Source organism: Osmia bicornis, chromosome 2 (genome assembly GCF_907164935.1).
Source record: "Osmia bicornis bicornis chromosome 2, iOsmBic2.1, whole genome shotgun sequence".
NCBI lineage: Eukaryota > Metazoa > Arthropoda > Insecta > Hymenoptera > Megachilidae > Osmia > Osmia bicornis.
Window position 1 is genome coordinate 3,023,623 of NC_060217.1, and position 20,295 is coordinate 3,043,917.

At 41.0% G+C, this 20,295-nt stretch overlaps 1 protein-coding gene across 1 annotated transcript in view; it reads right to left on the reverse strand.

Annotated features, from left to right (window-relative positions):
• Positions 1 to 9,837, reverse strand: part of LOC114875532 (L-ascorbate oxidase-like) — a 34,096-nt gene extending 24,259 nt beyond the window's left edge. The window contains exon 1 of the mRNA XM_029185932.2: positions 9,595 to 9,837. Within this exon, the coding sequence (XP_029041765.1) occupies positions 9,595 to 9,700 (106 nt within the window). The 5' untranslated portion in view covers positions 9,701 to 9,837. The remainder of the gene's footprint in view (positions 1 to 9,594) is intronic.
• Positions 9,838 to 20,295: the final 10,458 nt, after the last annotated feature.

Consider the following 20,295-nt stretch of genomic DNA (forward strand, 5'->3'; position numbering starts at 1 on the left):
TATACATATACCGCGAATCACGCACGAATCGCATGGTTATTTTATATTGTGGCCTACGAGCTAGCCAACTGACAACTGGTATCCCATTAAATGCAGGAAGTGAAGCAAGTACCCAGTCTTATGCCAACGGATCATAGTATTCCCAGAGTTTTACCGTCAGGTTCGCCTGACTGCTAATTAACAACCGGACGGAATACCAACGAATCCGAGCGTTTTCAGAGGGAACCCCTAAGGCTAGACAGGCGACGATAATGACGAAGCTAATCGACTCTAATCAATGGAACACTGGTAGGAACGCGCGATCGAATCGTCTGAATTTTTGATGTAATTAGGAAAATATTTCTCTGCATCTACATTTCTTTCGATCATACTTTCTTAAGTGGTTTATGATTTATGCAGTTCCAGCTTATGCAATTACGTATTTCTTTATGGGTATCTGAGGGTGGTCTCTGCATTTTAATGAATAGTCTCATTTGCGATATTTATGACTTGTACAATTATAAAAATCAATGTGGGAAATAATCTAGAATAAAATAGCTCAAGTATTTCATTCATTACGAACAGAATCCAAGAAGATACATTCTACTTATTATAAATTATAATACATTCGGTAGTTCTGAATGATCGTGACGAAGTAGGTGCGTTGACCTGCATTTCTCTTGAATGAAACTCAAACTCTGATCCCCGTAGACAAAAGCGCATAATACGCTTCACGATTCATGTTGTCTTCCGTCCGCTCTTCTCATAACGATTACGTTTATTTGCAACGATGACACGGCAGTTTATCGTTCGATGGTTGCGATATCGAAGTGTGAACGTCATTAAACAACTTCCAACAAAGCGCTTCTTTTCTCTACCGAACAAGGGAACACCTCTTAATGACTGATCACGGGAAAATTGCGCGATGAGAATAAATCGAAAGAATTAGCATTCAACACTTTCGACACGCCATTACGTTGTTCCGTAAAAGTCAGCCGACGGTGAACGAAGCCAAATATGACGTTCGTTGGGTGAAAAACGAAATTGACAGTACAGAAAAGAGAGATTAAACCGCACAATGAACTTCTGACAGAAGAAGTTAACGAAACAACGATTTCATATTACGTGGCGAGTAATAATCATTAAAATTCCATAATATTTGAATTGCAAAACATTGCTACTACGTGTTTCGATTAAAATCATTCGGCCAGTGTTGAATAAATATTGAATAGCAACGAAAGTAAAAGGCTGGAGGGAAGTCATTGATAATTGGCGTATTCTTAATATGTAATTAGTATTTTAACGTGTACTACACTTAACTATGACAAAAAAATGACTACCCTGAATGTGGTAGTACTTTATTACTCCCTGTTACAACGGATAGTATAAATCAATCATTAGTCACGACCATTGCAACGCAACGGTTCAATGAAACAGCGACACTTGTTCTCACGGTGAAGTCAATGGACGGACAGTTTTGTCCGTTTACTAAGTACAACATCGACTCGTGTTTCCAAAGCGAATCGAACAATGCCTTTCGCTTTGCCACGGGTAACTGCGAATCAAGCTGGAAGACAAGGCGATCTTCTATAGCTGTTGGCAATGGGTCAGTCGCGTTTAATTCGATGCACAAGTATCGCAAGAATCTTCGATCGAATATCGATACAACTAGATACGTAGATACGTTACAAGACAACCATGCCTAGAAAGAGACTGATCGAAGATAAAGTATAAGTCAATGTGCGATTTGTTGCGTAAGAGATATCTTGACTTTCCCATATGAAGAGCAAACGTGAAGTAAGGTCTGCGCAGCAATTAAATTCTACTTCGACTTGGCACCATAAACACGTCGATACTTTGTTCATTTTATTGCAACTTCTCTCTTTCTCTGCATAATTCAAAGGCTAACCGACGCAGACGTTTATGAATGTACAACTGAATTGAGAATCGATCAATTCGTGACTACCCGAGGGTTTCAACGATCCTGGAAATGCTACCTTAATCCTGCGAACACCTGCGCTTCGGTTTAATTAAGTCCCGAGCGTAATTCAACTTTGACACCGCGTAATGCCTTTGCACCTCGGTGTAAATTGCCCCAGCTTCCTATTTCCGCTTCGTTAATATGTCGTGTCCGAAAAAAGGCAAAGATCGAAGTCTTTCTCACGAATCTGTTGCATCTACGTGATAAGAAAATCTTTTGAAAGAAGAAATTTAACGAGAAAGTGGATACTTAATAATTAGCGACGATCGCTTTCGACCCGTTAGCCCAGTTTACTTCTTTCGATTGAATTTTTGTTTACGTTAATCGCGGAATCTTCTGTCAATATTTCTTTCCACGAAAGAAAAATTTGAATTCTTTCCTTTAAATTTCTTTTAAACGTACGTTACAGCTGTTAGTATTTAGAACATCAGTCACTCCTTATAGGAATGAAGTTTTTTTATCTATAAAAACAACCTCTGGAAAGTAGAATACTTCTGAGAAGAAAAGAATTCTACAGAAACATGTTTCTAAATCAAAGTTTTATTGCAATATCAAATGTGTTCGAGTCCTCAAATATTTAAAGTAAAATAAATGTAATTTTCTTCCATAAATAGTAATGAAATATGAAAGGGTTCCATTTATTTAAAGATCAAAGGTTCCTCGAAAGGTGTTACTTCATCGATTTACTTTCGTTTTACTATCACAATTTATATTTCACCGACTGAAAGCCTATTCGTTTCGATGCCGGTAATTATTGACTGAAAATCAATGATGTAATGGGCCTCTGAACATCAATTTACTAAATCGAAATGTTAATATTTAAGTGTGCTAAAAGCAACTTAATGATGTACTTTATTCTTCCTGTTCAACCATGAAGCAACAATAGTGTGAAACGGAAATGTCTGACAGACTGAAATTTTCATTCAACTGATGAATGAAAATTAACAAATAAATCAAAGAAAAATATTTTAAAGGAAATGTGTAAAAACCTCGATGAGGAAAATGAGTTTAAACGGAAGTTGGGCGGGCGATTCTGTCACAAATGAGAATGATAGATGATCGACGGATCATTGAATATAAACTTTCGAGATCCCAGTTAAAACGTCGCTAATAGAGTCGAGGTGAAACACTTGCCAGACCGGATGTGTGCACATAACCGCGCTCCATTATTACCGTTGCATCGATTCAGACAGGAAACGCTTTTTTTTCCCGCGTCTTTCCTCGAGCATTACAGCTCACGTTAATGGCATTCAATACCGGTTACGAATCCATGCCGAAGAACTCGACGAACGACGTGTAACAAGCGCGCAATTACCTTGCTCGTTTCCTCTCTTTTATTTTACTTTAATCGCGTTAATGGAGCTGATCATCGACGCGATCATTCAGACTTACGTTAGACTTCGATAAATCCGTGAAAAAAAAAAACACGTTGATAAATATCAATTGAAATCGGTATACCGTAAGTAACATTTTATTAACGGGATGATTGAAAGCGGGAAAAAAGTTAGTGGATATTTTTAGTATAATATAAGGTTATCCAAATTGAGTGTCACATCTTCAAATTGAAATAAAATTGTATGGTTACTTTATTTTAATGCAAAGTCTATTTTATGACATTAATTATGAAAAACAATAACATTTAACAGTCTTTCTCAGCTATCTTTGCGAGCTTGATACGTTTGACTAAATTTAACGAACGAATTTAATGAATCGCATTAGGCTTGTGGAGAAAGCCGAGGAGGACATTTAAATAATATTGTCTTTGATAATTAATGTCATACAGTAGACTTTGTGTTAAAATAAAGAAACCGTAAAAGAAATCACATACTTTGCGTTTTATTTCCATTTGACGATGCGACACTTAATTTCGATAACCCTATACATTCTCTATTAATGTAAAAAAGATTGAGTAGGTCTGGAGATTTTTAATTTTCAGATGAAATTTCATAAATTTAACAATTTTTCCTTGGTAATAGAAAGTTTTATGATATTGACAGATGAAACTCAGCAAATTCAAACTTCTTCACAATAATAAGTTTGAAAGTGCTACGAAAGTATTGCAGCTTTCGCGTGTTCCTTTTTGCAAAATTCGTGTGGGTTCAAGTGGATATGAAAGTTTTTTTTTTCTGCCAACAGTTCCTCGATATTGACTCGAACCAAACGTACGGTCAATAGTTGCGGAAAAGGAAAGTAAAAGAATAAAACGCGGTTTTGTCGCGTATCGCACGGCGGAAACAACAAATGGGATGGTTCACCATCATCGAAGGTTTCTCCGGTTTCTAATGGAAAGAAAGTGCGTAGCGATAAACTTTACGCCCTGTTTATTACCGGGCTACCGTCAATCTTTGCCAAGACCAGGCAAGAAGCAAGAATTCTAAATTCTTCATCAACGCTGAAATAATTTAATGAGTAACTCTATGAAGTATCGCGTTAAACGTGATAAGCAAGTAGCGCAGAATTGTTTCAACACGAATTTCTCGTTCGACTATTCATCTTACATCACCTTGATCAACGAGACGCAGTTTTGCGCGTAATTAGCTGACGGTAGTAAATGATTAGTGGTAAAAGTTGCAATTAACGTTAATCGAAAGTTGCCTCGTTCAGCGAAAAATCGACGCCTGTCCCTCACGGCCAATTAATACGAGCAATTAAACAGAGGAGAGAATCATAGTCGCGTCGATTCAGCTTGGCGAGCGAGTATAGAGGTCACCGAGCGTTTCTTGAATGGGGTGAAAACAACCACTGGCGCGAGACATCGATCTATCTCTGTGACGGTCCGTTGTGTAAGTAATTTCCGACCGACGTCGACCAAACTTTCTCCCAAAAACCGTTATATACTTTACTCTTTCGTCCTACTCCTGCCTCTAAATAAGGTTCCATTTCTTCCTTGGACTAGCGGTATAATTCAACTTCTTTTTCGCTTTCTTCGCTTTCACGATCAACGGACCAGCGCCGTCACCGAAACGAGCAAAAACAACAGAGATCACCGTTTCGACGGTAATTAGCCAAACGAAAGGATGCCTCACGAGTGTACCTCGCGAACGAATCGTTCGTCGATACCGATCGATCCACGCTTGCGGTTTATAACTTCCGGATCGATTTATGGGAACTCGTTCGACCGGACTACGATGATTTTGCGGTAAACTCGAGGAACTTAGGGACTACGTGCGAATCAGCTTGAACAGTTATCGAAGCCCTCAGGCCTAACGAGGTTTACTGTTACGAGATTGATTCTGAAGGAGAGGAATCGGTGATCGACCCGACCAAGGTCGAAAATGTTTGACCAGAAGAAATTAATATAATATCAATGGTACTTAAAATTTTCTTCAATTTTTCAAATTTGAACAGTGAAATGATTAATGTGTTAAAAAGGATCAAGATCGTGAAACCTTTGATATTGATTACTAATGGCAACTTTAACAATAGAAACCTTGAGAGGAAACTGTTTCAACGAGCCAAGAGAGCAACCTCTGGTTTCGTGCGAAGAATCTCTAACCAGAGAAACAACTGGATCCCTAAGGGAATCGTTAAAACAAAGTGTACCATTCGTGAGGTGAATTGCTCGGCGATGAACGACCCATTGTCCTGTTCCGTTGTTGGGGATCGTTCTTCAAACCAGACAACTTTTCTGCCTTTTCGATACTTTCGACCTGCTAACGAACGAAAGTGCTAAATCGTATCGGAGTAGTACAAGCGTAGGCGTGAATCGTTAGAAGATTTCAAAACGTCAGCACTTTCTGAAAGATCAAAGTTCACGAATCTTGATTTCTAATCGAACCTATGTTTCATAATTTGCAGAAACTAAATCGACTCATCAAATTTTACTTAGAATTTTATGTGCGTAGAGACGCCTACTGATAGAATTAACTGATACGCGTGGGCGAAGGTCGTTTCCTAACGTAAATTTCGCAAGAAAGAAATCGGCTTAATTAATACTTTAATTGCAGTGACGGTCATCGGTGATCGTCGCTGGAAGTTGATTCGAAGAGAATAATCGTTTAAATTTCTCGCTGATCGTAGAAGCAAACATTCATCACGAATTATCTTGTCTATCGAACGCTTCACTGTAAAATCAATCGATCGTCGAAACTGAGTGATAGAAGTGGCGGTAGGTGAGGGCAATTTTAAATCCATTAGAATCAATTTTCTTAACGGGGATCGCGAGGAAATGCACGCGTGACGTGGTTTCGCCGTGATTGCGATCCCTAGACGTACACGTCACGAACACCGCAATGAATCGCTCAGTTTAACCTAGATAATCTGTTGTATCGAAGAGAATCGAGCCGATCGATGGCACGACAGAAGTCGTTCGTTCGACTAGCCACGATTTCTATCTCTTCCTGTTGAAAAAAAAAAAGAAAAGACTCGTTCACCTTTCGAGTTCATTGATTCGTTTTTGGGACTCTCCGTTCAAGCATGCTCGAAAGGAACATCTTGTTCGATTCTTTCCTGTACCTTCTGCGTATCTGGAATGCGGTTGATCGTGGAAAGTAGTTTGTACGGTACAGAGATCGGTTTCCAAGTTTCGAGATTCGGGCCTGAATCGTTGCACGAGTGAGTCAGAGTATGATTCAGCAAATTGGAAATTACGAATCTTTCTGTTCAATTGTTTCTTGATTATAAGGTTTACCCTAAATGGTAAGCAATTTAAATATTAAGCTCCAATCAGTACCCCTGCATCGAATCGTTCACGCATTTTTCACTCGAACGACAAATTGATTCTCCTCAATTAGCGGATGAAGCACTTAAAAATATGTTAGTGTCAGTAATTAGCAGAGGAAGAGGGAAGATGATGCAGCACGTGTGATTAGCAAAATGTCAATCAATATTATTCCTACTTATACCTGATGCAACACAGGCATTATCGATTACTTAAAAATCCATAAAGAAGTCCCAAAGAGGAATAAAAAAGATGAATCGTCGACCTCCTTTCGTGCACCTTCACCAGTCTCTCAATTATCAAAATTATATTTCTTTGCAACATTCCAACTCCTTCGTTTTTTCCTTTTTTTTTTCTAAATCATACCCTATTTGCTTCGAGGCTCGACCCATTCATTAAACCAACTCACAATGAACAACACGCCTGTCGCGTTTCCCTCGTCCCTGCTGTTTCAACTCTTCAATGCCGAAGAAGTCAAAGACCGGCGGTGCTTCATTCACGAGCACGTTTTCTTGTCGGACCGTTAAGGACACACCAGGTTGCAGCTGAACGGAAACAGAGAGCAGGGGAACAGAAAGACGAGAAGACGAGGATGGAGAGAGGAAGACTGGTTCACGGTGGGCCAAGAACTGGAGACAATGGTCAAGTCACCTTCGTGCAAGTTTAATTCAAGAATTTCAACAGGAAACTGTCTTTCCTCGTAGTTTATCATAAATTTCTAATCTATATTCTTTTTACTGAAGTGTCTTATAGGAATACTCAAAAAAATGATATTTTTAAAAAAATAAATTGAAACTACCGCGATCACGAGATCGGAAGAAGCGACGGACAACTTTGTATGTAGGTGAACAAGTTGTTCGACCAGTTTGCGATAAACTGTTATATGCACTGGCGCTATGCCATCCGTTGGAAGCCTATTTCTAGTAACAATACCAATGTCTGCCGCGTCTGGACTGACAGGAAGATCGAAAAGGAAGAAGAGAAACCGGTAGTCATACGATGTCGAAGAAATCTAGATTATTCGCCAATGATCTTCGACTTCCTCCGGTTCGTTCGAGTTGCAAGAATGAGTTAGAGTATCCAGGGCTAATTGATGAACTGTTTCAGGAAAAACGCTGGAAGGCTGTACTTTCTCGGTTACTTAAAGTAGTCCGATTCCTCTCCATTCACGAGCGAATAAGGGAATAACCAGTTTCCCAGCCGACGTAATCGTTTCGTGATTTTTCGTTTCACCGAAGGGTTACGATCGATTTCGTCCAGCTGCCCGCGTGGTTCGAGAGAAAACCTTGTTTCTGGTTAATGAATTCAGCTGGAGAGCTTTTAATTCGGCGCCGAACAATCGGTCGTTGTATGCAAATATTGGAACGGGTACGCGCGGTGGATGGAAACAAATCTCGGTGCGATTCGCAAAATTGCGCCGAGTCGAATCAAATTGAACCGTGTTTTGCACGTGGCTCGTTGCGCAATCCTATTTAAATTTCAACGGTACGCAAATGCGAGCACATCTGGTCGCGCGGACATCGATCTAGAATCGTTTCCTGTCGGGGGATCGAAACGCGGGGAAAAGGATTCAGGGAAGCTAAACGGGCAGGATTAACGTCGAGAGGAACTCTACGTCGTTTCTTTTTTCACGCGAACAGAACGATACCCATCTAGGTTAAACACTATTTAATACGATTTATGATTGATGCGTAGTCACGTTTCCATGAATGTTTCATAGAGCCCATGTGGGGGCATAGGTTAGTCTCTAATTAACGACTTTCCGTTTCGCGGTTGCTCAACAATGTCGTTACGCCTTTCGGATCGAACGATACTCGGAAACGATTCACGGTTTCGGTAAAGTGACACTAATTGAGCTTCGTACCGGCTCTCGACCGTACTCAAACGTCACCACGTGAACTCGGAAAAATAATTGCTAAGCGTATTAATTTACGACTATGGTAGAATCGCGGCGATTATTACCGTAAATGGCGATCAGCGTACGATCCATTGTGCTTTATGACAGTTGAACGTTCATGGATCGTATGAAACTTGGCGTGTGACGTTCAGCGATAAGAGAGTCAAAGGGAAACATGGAAACTGACGGGAGAGACGTGTGAAATGACGCGAACTCTCGCGCAAACTGGTTACAGAGAGCACGAGGTTTGCGGTTTAGATTGCAACAGTATAATTTCACGTGGTACCCAGACGGCGTCTCCCTTTTACCGCCAGGAGATCCCGTTTCCGGTCTGCGAGCGTCCTCCTAGATCACTGATAACCTTGCTCGCAAGCGCAGTTACATCTTTCCTCGCTAGACTGTCGCTTGCCGCGTGGAACGCGTTCCAAGACACAAGGCTGGTGCTTTAGATTCCTAGGACGTGGGAAAGAACGTCACTTTGTTCGCTCGAGATTTGAAGACACCAGTTGCAAACACGGAACACTTGGCTAGCGAGTGAAATCGATTCGAGGGACAATAACCTAGTCTGACATTTACTTTGACATTTATCAAAGCCGTGTTTGGTTTTTGCAAAGTTGGAAAGAAGCGAGAAAGTCTTTACCATCAGGGGATGCAACCTCGTCACTATTAGATCCTCGCGACCACGCTTTCTGACACATCACCGTGTTTCACTGTCAGTTCGATGATACGCACAGTTCGGGATAAACACAAGATCACTCGCGACTGTCTGATGCAGCGGAAGCGCGCGAAAATCCGAGCGCAGTGATCGCCGCGATCGACAGAAATCGTAGATACGTTTCAGCGAGAAGCAGGAAGAGAGTGAACGAGGAATGGGAGTACACCGGTCAAGAACCAGGAAGAAGAAGAAGCAGAAGGAAGAAGAAGCGAGGGAAGGTCGAAGACCGTGAATGGAGAGGAAGGATGATACCGGTGCAACTGCATGCGGGAGAAGGAAAGCGAAAGAGGTATATGCATAGGTAGAAGAAGGCAGACGGTAAGCAAAGGAGAGTTGAAGAGCAAGTGAAGAAGACGACTCACCGTTCTTCCTACCGGAGGTTTGCGTGACGCGTACTGCGATCGAGATCCGGGTAAATGCGAGGATCGTCAGGAGGACGATTACCGAGGGATCACCGTACAGTCTCATGTTGGTATCAGCTCTCTTCGTAACTGTCTGATAACTAGATCTGCAACTTGTTGGCGAGACTTGCTGAGGCAATGGCTCAGCGCCGACTGAGACGTTCTTTGTGCTCACCGCTCTATCTCGACTGTCACTTCTCTCTCGTCGAGTTTCACACCGTCGTCGTCGTCCTGTATCCCCAGGGAGCGAGAAACTACTACCGCCACGGTGACGGACGATGACGGACCGCGCGAGCTCACTTGGACGACGTTATTAACCGGAAAATACCGCGGTAGCACGCGGTTCCTCGGTATATCTTCTCTTATCCCGACTAAGTTGTAATCCGGCATGTGATTCTTGTACACCTATTTAAAACCTATCGCTCCACCTCAACCTCCTTACCATTGGCTCCTGCCCCAATTCCTTGTCCAATGATACACTGTGGCGCGCGTTCACCTCCTTTTCGGAACCGCGACGTGCAAAACCGTTTGGGAGTGGTGGCAGAAAGTGTCGGTTAAGTAGACGGTAGGTGGGTAGGTGGTAGCAAAATCGGGTAGGTGGTATAATATCCGCGGATCTTTGGGGAAGGCGCCGCTGCTAATAATGAACAACCGACGACTGGAAAAGTGACGTTCAAGTTCCCCCTTCGCTACGACTTCTGACTACGCTCGATGAAGGTGAAGGGAGTTTTAGGTGGGGTACACCACTCAGAAGCCAAGATCGCTCGGCTAGGCTTTGGCTTTCTTGCGCCCTTCTACCGTTGCCCGTTTTACCGTCTATCGCCGTGTCTGACTATGATAGCGAGAGGGGGCTAATACCTGGATACCTCGCCGTCTACGCTTCTCGGGTACACAACGTTCTACGATCTTTCAGAAGCTTCCTTGCACCGACACATGCTCCACGCTTCGCTTCGTCGCATTCTTTCAACCTTTTTCCAACGGTGAACTCGGTACGCTTCGCCTACCTTGACAATGAGCTACGATCCTTTGACTTTTCTTCTTCTTTCGCATTTTTTTTCGTTCCACTCGTTAGTTATCTACTCCCGCTGCTCGTAAAATCTTAAGATTCTTCGGAATTACTATTATAAACTACTTCGACTAGATAAGTTTATAGATCTACCTATAAATATCTGCGGACAGGTACCATTTATTGCTTACTGAAAAATCCTGGATCGGCGAACGTGAACGGTGTACTATGAGCTACATAGGTTTCGAAAGTGGCCGAATAACGCGCGACGGTAGACAAGATTTATTCAACTGGTACGCATATTTACCAGGGCTCATGGATCGGCTACGAAATATTCGCTTCGCCGCTCGATCATGTCTTCGATTTCTCCTTTCCACTTTTTCCTTTCGACGAAAAATACGTTTCGGTCCGTTTTAACGACCGGTTGTTTTCATTTTTATTTTTAGATAAACACTACCGATGCTGTTCGGGAGCGATCAGCCTCCAGTTGTCAAAAAGGCGAGAAACAAGAAATGTCGGGTCCGTTGCGGTAACGTTTTCTACTTCTGATCAGCTGGACCTCCGTGGTTGTTCCAGACAGAAGCATCTCGAATGCATTCATCGCTTCCTTATGGTTCACCATTCATTCAAGTCGTCAGAATGGTCGGTAACTCGCGGAAACACGAGGCTTTGTAATTGATCGGGGAAATTAATCACCGTCGGTCCGGGAATTGAAACGTTAACAAGAAAGTAACATTAATGAAGATTTTTTTTAATTAACATCCGGTGCTCGATATTTTCATTTAACAATTATTTTTCTATTAATCCAGTTTCATAACAGTCATTCTGTCAAGTTTGACTCTTCTGTTGTTAAAGAGTCGCGTCGCTAATGATAGTAATTAGCGTGTCTGACTGCACACGGTCATTTTCACTGTGGCGGTCAACGCGTTAATGTTTCCCGTCTGCCTACTTTTGACACCGTGAAACGAGACACCTGTTGCGGGACGACCAAGGCGGAAGTTCGGTCAGCACCACTGACCAGTGATTTCGAATGTGTCGAAAGGATTCGTTACGTTGATGCGGCTTCAATAAGGTTGTACAATTCATCGTGTTCCTATTCATTCATGTCTCTTGACAAAATCGTATCGTGTTTCATATTTATCTCGAACCGATTACAGACTTCGCTGTTCCGTAAAATTGTCGATCAATAATGTAAATGGTGCCGTTCTTCTATGGGAAAAATGGTACCGTTTATAATGTTACACGTACTCGGACGTTTTCTACGTTGGAATGTCCGACATGCATGCTACAGGGAACGCTTTTTTCTCATTCCATTATCCATGTTCAGGAAACATTCTGTACAGGTGTATGATAGTGAAAAAAGTGACAGATTAACGGGCTGATGCAATCGACCTCCAACAAACTCAGCCAAGTATTTTGGCTGTTGGAATGTGAGAAAAGTCGTTCCACGAAATTAATTTGGACCTTAAGCTTAATGTACTCGTGCTTCTTTGGGGGCCTTTTGTTGAGGAGCGAAAATACTGTTAAGTCCTTTCAAACGAAAACTCGATTCTTTGATTAATTTAAGAGTAAATAATAATGAAAAATGAATTGACGATATTTGACAAGATTTTAAAGCATTTCCTCGATGCAAACAGACGACAGAAGTTCCACTACTTTCACGAGAAAAACAGACAAAGAAAGGGGAACAGTTTCTTTCAAGAGACAAGAAAATTCATGAAACTAAAAGAACGATTACGACCATTTATCTCACAGAAAGGCGTACAAAGCGAAGTGTAAAATAGCGCTCGAAACAAGAGCAAAACGAGAAGACGAGGTAATTAGCAAGGCGAGAATAACGCCGGAAGCGAGGAAACTCGCGAATACGTTTACTCGTGAATCCAGAGCGCTTTTCTCTCTGAAAAGGAAAGCAGCGAAGGAAAGCACGTTGCGTAGAGCGTGCGAAGCGTGCCAGTGAAAAGTGATTTAGATCGTACACGTGACGCATTTCAACGACCTTACGATCCGAACATCCGACGGTTTAACGGAACGACTAGCTCGACGATTTCTATGGAAATCGAAAGGGGATTCGCGAACATTGGTGATCGTGATCGATGCCAATTGGCACTTGACACACTCCGTGCTCGCTCGCAACTGGCTGAGCCCGTTGAAATTCAGCTTCCATTGCTCGCGCGAGTGAATGGTAGCCGAACCACGCGACTCTTTCCCGTCAAACGAACGTTTCTCGTTTCCTTCTCTTCCCTCCTCCTACATTGCTCGTTTAATCGAACGTTGATTTGTTAATTCTTTGACACAAATTGATTATATCCGTCGTGTTAGTTTGTTATCTCTCGAAGCACTGTTACGTTCATTTACTTCAGGTTTTAATTTATTCATTACCGGTTTCGAATGTAATTAATAATGAAAAATTAAAGTTACAGGTGTCTGACGACTTTTCAAAGCTAAAATTGTTTCAAACTTTTGAACAGTACTGCAAATGCCAAAGTTATTATTCCCTTTCAGAGTTAAGTGAAAGAGATAGAAATACCTTTCTATGATCGATCTCGATAAAAAATAAAACTCAATGTGTTAATTATACCACTAACGAAACTTGTATGTATTCAAATTCATGGATTTCACGTATACCGATTGAACGATCGACTCGGATGACAGGTTTACATTTTACCAAAGATTATTAGGGACTGCAAGTGACTAAGGTTATCGGTAAGCTGTCTGTTAACTCGCTTCTCTTTTTTTGGTTGCAAAGACCGTGCCCGTTTCAAGTAAACAGAAAACTGGTGCAGAAAGTTGTTCCAACGATTTGCAACTATAGTCGGGGATAAAATTATCTGGTAGAACACGAATGATTTTTGGTACCGACACGATGCAAAATATGGGTATAATTGATCAGATTCTGTTCCTCCCTCGGGTTAGGCTTAATTTACACTTTCTCTGTGGTTGAATTTAGCGAAAAAGTAGAATCGTCTGGTCACCTGTTTTATCACCGCGGCCAGTTTTTGCCCCCCTTGTGAAAGTCTACCGTATTATGAAATAATGTTCGCTTCTTTTTTTTCCACCGCTCGTGGAATTGGTTAATTGTTAAATTAGCGTGACAATCGCGATGAAGACCTGCGTCGTCCTGCGATATTTACGAGTCTCCCGCAGGAGAAACGACGTGGAATTTACGCGATGCGGCCAAACGAGATCCTTGGAACGATAATAACCCGAGGTAAAAATAAGCTACTCGGTGATTTACAACGTCAATCGAAACTAAGAACGACTAGTGATTCTTTAACACGTGGAAGGAATATCTCTCTTTTATATCGGATGGTAGAAGACACCAAGGTGTACGATTATCGACGCGATGGAACCTTTGGTCAAATTTGAAACCATGAAATCTCTGTTTACTCTGCGGAAAGGTTTTTTATCTTCTGTAACAACAAACTGCGTTAAATTGTTCTCTCTTCGAGCGTATACTTTCGTGGCAAGAACAAGCGACAAGCATCAATGTTGTAAGTTTCCATGAACAACTGATTGACAGCCGTGTCCGCGGAAATATGTATCATTTTCCATCACGGTGCATACGACCGCGCTTGTTTCATCATAGAATTGCTCCACGTTTAACGAACTTCTTGCCACGATTTCCTTTGCAATTATTCAGCAACTCGGCTCGATTTTTCGATCGAAAGTAAATGTACCATGGAACGTGGTGGCCGACTTTAAGACACCCGGCTAGTTGTCTTTAACTTATTGCGGTTAATTAATAACAGAGGCCACGCGGTACAGGTAGTGACGTTAATTATCAGATATTTCAAGCTGATGTGGTTACCACATGACAATTGTTGACAACGTGCTCAGCCACACCCCCCTCTGATATTAACCCTTTTCACTCAAACGGCCAGTTCGACTTGTAAAAAACATTTCTCGTACTTTTGATGGATTAGGTAATTACGCTCGAATCTTTTTCTGCTAGCGTTGTAATTCCATCAGTTGGTCAAACGTATTACTAGCGTGTCTCTGAGGCATTAGATAACACGTGGGAGTACGGCGAGATTTTAGGTTCGTTTTCAGTGTTACGGGTTGTTAGTTTCCAAGTAAAAGCGTTCGAAAGCCACGCGTACGTCCGATCTGTTCCTGGTGTACCGTATTGTGAATGTAACTCGTGACTGTACGCTATCGATGCTAGGATCGTGGCTGGATAGAAGGTGCACGGACAATGACGTAACGAACCAACGATTGCAGAATAACGAGACCAGATTCTCGATCAAATATAGCGCAACCGGATGAATGTTCTCAACCGATCGTTTCTTCCGACTCTGAGCTGCAAACAAAAAACTTGGAAACACCATTTTCCGCATACGATCCGGTCTTTTCATTGAATCGTTTTCAAATTGTAACGCATTCCCCATTCGCATAACTGAATTCCTTCTTTTTCTATAACAATCTTCAGTTCTATCTTTATTCATTGATCCTTTGCGGTCCGTTTGTCCTATGCATTTCATTATATTTCTCACGATGCAAAGAAAATAATACGAAGGTAATCTATTTCAGAATTTCCTTTCATTAGCCTTAGAATAACAGAGGGGACACCGTGTTTATTGCAAAGAGTTAATTGCACTTTTACGAGCGTGCAAACTTCTCGAGTCTTTCTCTTCCTGCTTGAACTTACGAAAATACAAAAAAAGGCGATCTGGTTCGCCATTCTTGCGATCGATCAAGGGAAACAACGTTCCATTCTCGCGTTGGTAATGCTCTCTAAAACGGGTAAAGGCCTTCACGAAGAATCAGGTCGTCAACGAGGAAAGATCGAACGATCGAAAACCAAATAAATCCAATTACCGTCTCATTGGCCGAGATCGATCGAACGAGCAAAGAGAGATTATGTAAATGACCGGAAGATGAAGAACTCAGGTGGTAGGTATTCGAGAACCAGTTACGTTTCCGGTAACGTATAATTCAAAGTACAGGGAGTAACGTGGATTGCACAACGTTAATAGAGAATTAATGATGTTAATTACGGGTAGATTGAATTAGTAAAACAATTCGCACGGTAGATGTAAGAAAGTAATTGAGAACTAGGGATCACGAGTGGTCTCGTTTGAAATTTCGCATCTCTTCTGCATAATAATTATGAGAGGAGCTATTAGTATGTACACAACCGCGAAAAACGCTTTGCTTGCGAATCTAATTGTTCTTCGCTTCGGTGACTTTTAATTGAACCTTCTGTGAGCGTTAGAAAAAATTGCTCGTACATTTTCGCGGTAAAAGTTGCAATCTAACAAACGTCAATTCGTAAGAAATTAAATTATAATACTCAATTATTCGCTTCGCTTTGTTTTGCGAATCAATGTGAACTTTTTTGTTTTTTATTTTTTTAACGCGTCGCGTCGTCGAGAACAGTTCGTTCACAATGACGGGTCCGTTTTTCATGAGTAGAGTAACCTTCAACTTACAATAGATATTCCTCGAGTCATCGTTGGAATAATTAATCAACGATTTATACCTTGTATCGATGAATACGGTACCGATCGACGCGAGACGCAGCATGGACCCTGCAAAACAGATTTCCGTCGCCGACAATGCCGTTCGAATTCGTTCATAGTCGAGGACAGATAAGATTATAGGTCACTAGAACTCGTACAGAATTTCGTAACACCTTCATTAGCGATTTGGCCAGCTTACACGCCTCCTTTTCCTCGAAATATCGAACGTAAAATTGGGTGTGACTTTGAAATCCTTGATTAACACTAGAGCATCAGGCACTTTCAAATTGAGGATAAATAAATAAAGAATGAAATTCCAATTTAAGTTACAGAAGGCAGAAATTACAAAAAAGTAGCCGCCATTTTGGTGGACTCATTCGTTATGTTAATGATCGACAATAAAAGTTATGCTGTCCGTGAAACGGTAAATAGGAGGTGTAACACTTCCACTGGATTACCGGTCATAATAGGAACTCTGCTACAATTAAGACGATTAAGCAGCGCGAAATGGTAATTACAATTAAACGAATTGTGCGAGGATAATTGATCGCCGTTGTATCTCGCGGAACACGGAATAGAATTAAACGAGTGACGAGTGTTTCCTGTACTGTTCACACGATTATTCACGTTCAAATAACTTCTCGAACACCGTGCACGTGGTATGAGATCCTTAAAGCTTTGAAATGTAAATTCATGCTTATATCCTTCGAATTATGCTCATATCGGACGCGGTTTAAAATAATTTTTAAAACACTATAATAGCAGGTAAGATTTTTATAACAAGAATTATTCATAGCATTGGAGGTCTTTGAGATTAAAACGCGTCCAGTTTGAAAATTGTCTCATTTTTAACACCGATTGGATAATTTTCGTATCGAACACGGCTTAAACTCGAAAGTTTCAATCACGATACTAATTTTGAAAGCATTTTGTGAAAATATCGTCTAGACGTAGGTACGCATGTTTCGCATCACGAAATGTCGGAGTTAACGAGCCGATTTAAACGTCGAGTTATACCGGTAAATTTTGTTATCGCATTAACAGAATCGAACACGAGCGAATTACGTATCATTTCACCTATTGCACGAAGATTATTCATGCTATTATATAAGATCATCATGGATGGTTGCCTAATTAGGACGAAGTCTGAAGTGACTAGGAATTATCGACGAGATGTCGCATCATTAAGGTCGCAAGAAATTATACTTCAACTTCCGCGTCTCGTGAGCTACCTCGTTACGTTTTTCTCGAAATTTTAATTGAATATCAAGAGGACATCTCATTAATCAAGTTGCATTTGGTGATATCGAATCTAGCATTCCTGAGGACAACATCTGTTCGAGAGTTTCACAAGAAACGATAGATAACGTTCGTTCTATAAGAAATACTTTCTAGCTGAACACGGCTATTCGTTGCGTTCGATCGGTAACAATCTCCAATTATCTAGAAATTGATAATTAATAACGTTAATTAACGAGGATAAATTGTTTGATAGAAAATCAAGGTAGCATGTTACCTGCTAAATGATGTAATTAGTAACGAATGCTGTAAACGAGAAACTAAATAGTAAGAAAAGTTGAATCTACGAGGAACGTGTTCATCTAGCATTTATACAATTAGTTTTAAATTAAACGGTAAAAAATTTCTTTCGTATGTTCGGTCATTTTCACGCGCTCCAATTCTAAAGGAGGAGATTTTTACCAACGCCTTTCACTTTTTTCAATGTACTTTGCTGGAATCATGCTGCGTATGCGATAGATTAACGAAGAAATTCCAATATTTTCTCACCGTGTCTGGCTGTAACTAGAACGACCCACGTGATACGATCGAATATGTGCGAACTGAAATTTCGTCGCTATTATTTCTCGTTTCGCGGTGTGTCTTTCTTCTTCTGCCGATTGCACCGCGTCGATCCCATGGGAAATCAATCGCGACAGGACGTGTCCAATCGACGCGGAACCAAATGTCGATACCGATTCACGGGGGACGGTGTTGCACGGATTCGTCTCACGTTCGAGGAAAAGTTGTCGTGATCGATGCCGATTTAGAAAATTTCTTCTCGTTTTCGATTCGACTGTCGTGTGTCCGCGACCGGCTAATCATCGAATAATTCGTTCGGATGCCTATATTTCATAACCGCGGTATCATTACGTCTGGAATCCATTTGAATCGGCAACAGAGAACGAACAGCTAGCCCGAGAAGAGAAATCCAGAAAAGAAAAAAAAAGAAATACCGTCATAACTGTCGGAATGTTTCCAACGACGGCATACATTTTGCACGACATAAACTTTTCTTTTCCGCTTCAGCCTCGTTTCTTTCGCTTTGCACGCTCGTGAGAAATTCCGTCGTGGATCAACGGTTTAACTGTCGTTCAACGTTTCGTATGAAGTCCTCAACTTCTTTTTCCCAGCTCGTGAATAATTAATCGAACGACGTCCGCTGATATCGCGGCTCGATAAATAAGAGAAACTTGGAAAATATCGAACGCCATTGTGATTCGTGGAATAAAAACAAAAGGCGAAATGCTTTTAATTTTGCTTTACTTTTGTCTACGTCGTACATGGTTGGGTGTATCGTTGGCTTTTCTAACGCTTTAGTTAACAGGAAGCGTGGGAGGTGTATCTGGATTAATCTCTCTTTGGGTTTTTCCTCTCACCCTTAGCCAAAGGAAGCCTCCGTTGCACCCAAGTGTAGACGATTCGTAGGCGAATTTTGCAACGCGAATAAAAAGAAGCAGGATAATAAGGAAAAAGGCATCGTTGAATAATGCATCGCTCTCTTCTTCCGGTGCTAGTAGAGTGTGTAAGAAAACGTTCGCGTAAAATTTGTAACGCAGTAACACCAGAGCCATGTGAATTTAACACGAAAACGTTGGTTATTTAATACTTTCGTTTTCAGCCGATCTGCGTGCAAACAGCACTGTAAATAGGTAAAGGCAAACTTGTCTATCTAATTGCGATCGGACTGGTTTAATTAAAAATCGCCGCTGTACGTTTAACACGCATGGATGCTCGCGTGGGATATGGAAAGCTGCTTTTTCGTCGATCGGCAACTGCTTAACGGTGTTTATCGGTTGACATTTCAGGCGATCTTTCGCAACTAACAATAAAGCACGAACAGCAAAACGAAACGAATAAGCGAAGTGACGGCGAGTTGAGCACGACCACGGTTTTTTAGCCGGATGCTTTTTGCTAGATTTGCCATTTCCTCGAGTTTTGACTAATGACTAACGTTTATCGATAAATATCATAACATACATTACATATAACAGATTCGTTAAGATTCTTGTTATTTTACTCCATTTTAAGTGAAACAGAATTTACAACTCATTGACCGGCATTTTTATTGAACATTCAATATTAAATAACTATTTAACTGTCAAATCAATATTTTTTTACTATTTCACTCTATCTTAAGTCGTTAGCAAACGAATATAATTGATTAACTTTGTTGAGAAATCAATATTTAAATGGAAGGCAATATTTTCCTCTCATTAACATACAAGTGAAACGCTAATGGAACGTGATTAATTGTAAGTCGTATTCATTAAATATTCAACGTTTAGATACTGGAACACAAATGTAATATTGAAATGTCATGCTACAATTAGTAAAATAAAATTTTTGTCTGCAGGTAATTAAACCATTGCACCATACCTATCCATTTGGATATGATTGCATACAAATGGTTCCCTGAATATTAAAATCATTTTCATATTGAGTAACCGAAACACAGAGTCTGCCAGCACATGGCCATAAAGCAATTTTCTGAAATAAAACGGTAATTAACGGGACCTCTCGGCACCGATGTAACAGATACTCTTTTTACCATTGATAGGTTCACGCGTCCTGATGTTTTATGAGTTGTTCACCAACGCTTTCCGACGAAAACTTTCGAGAACAAGTCGGCTAATTGGGCAACGAACCGCCTTTAATTATGGCTGGCACACGCCGCGCAAAGGAACAGCAAAGCGAGACTGGCATAAATGAATCGCGCCCTATTTTCGAACGGTTCTCGGTACAAAATTAACCCCTCTTAAATCTTCTACCAGTTTTTGTTACAAAAGTTGCAAAATTTCAGATGAACAGACATGCTTGCGGATCACTGTTTTACTTAGAATACTTGCTCGAGAGACGTTCATTCAGTTTAAACTGGCGTGTTCATTACCATGCCATAAAAAATAATTAATTAAC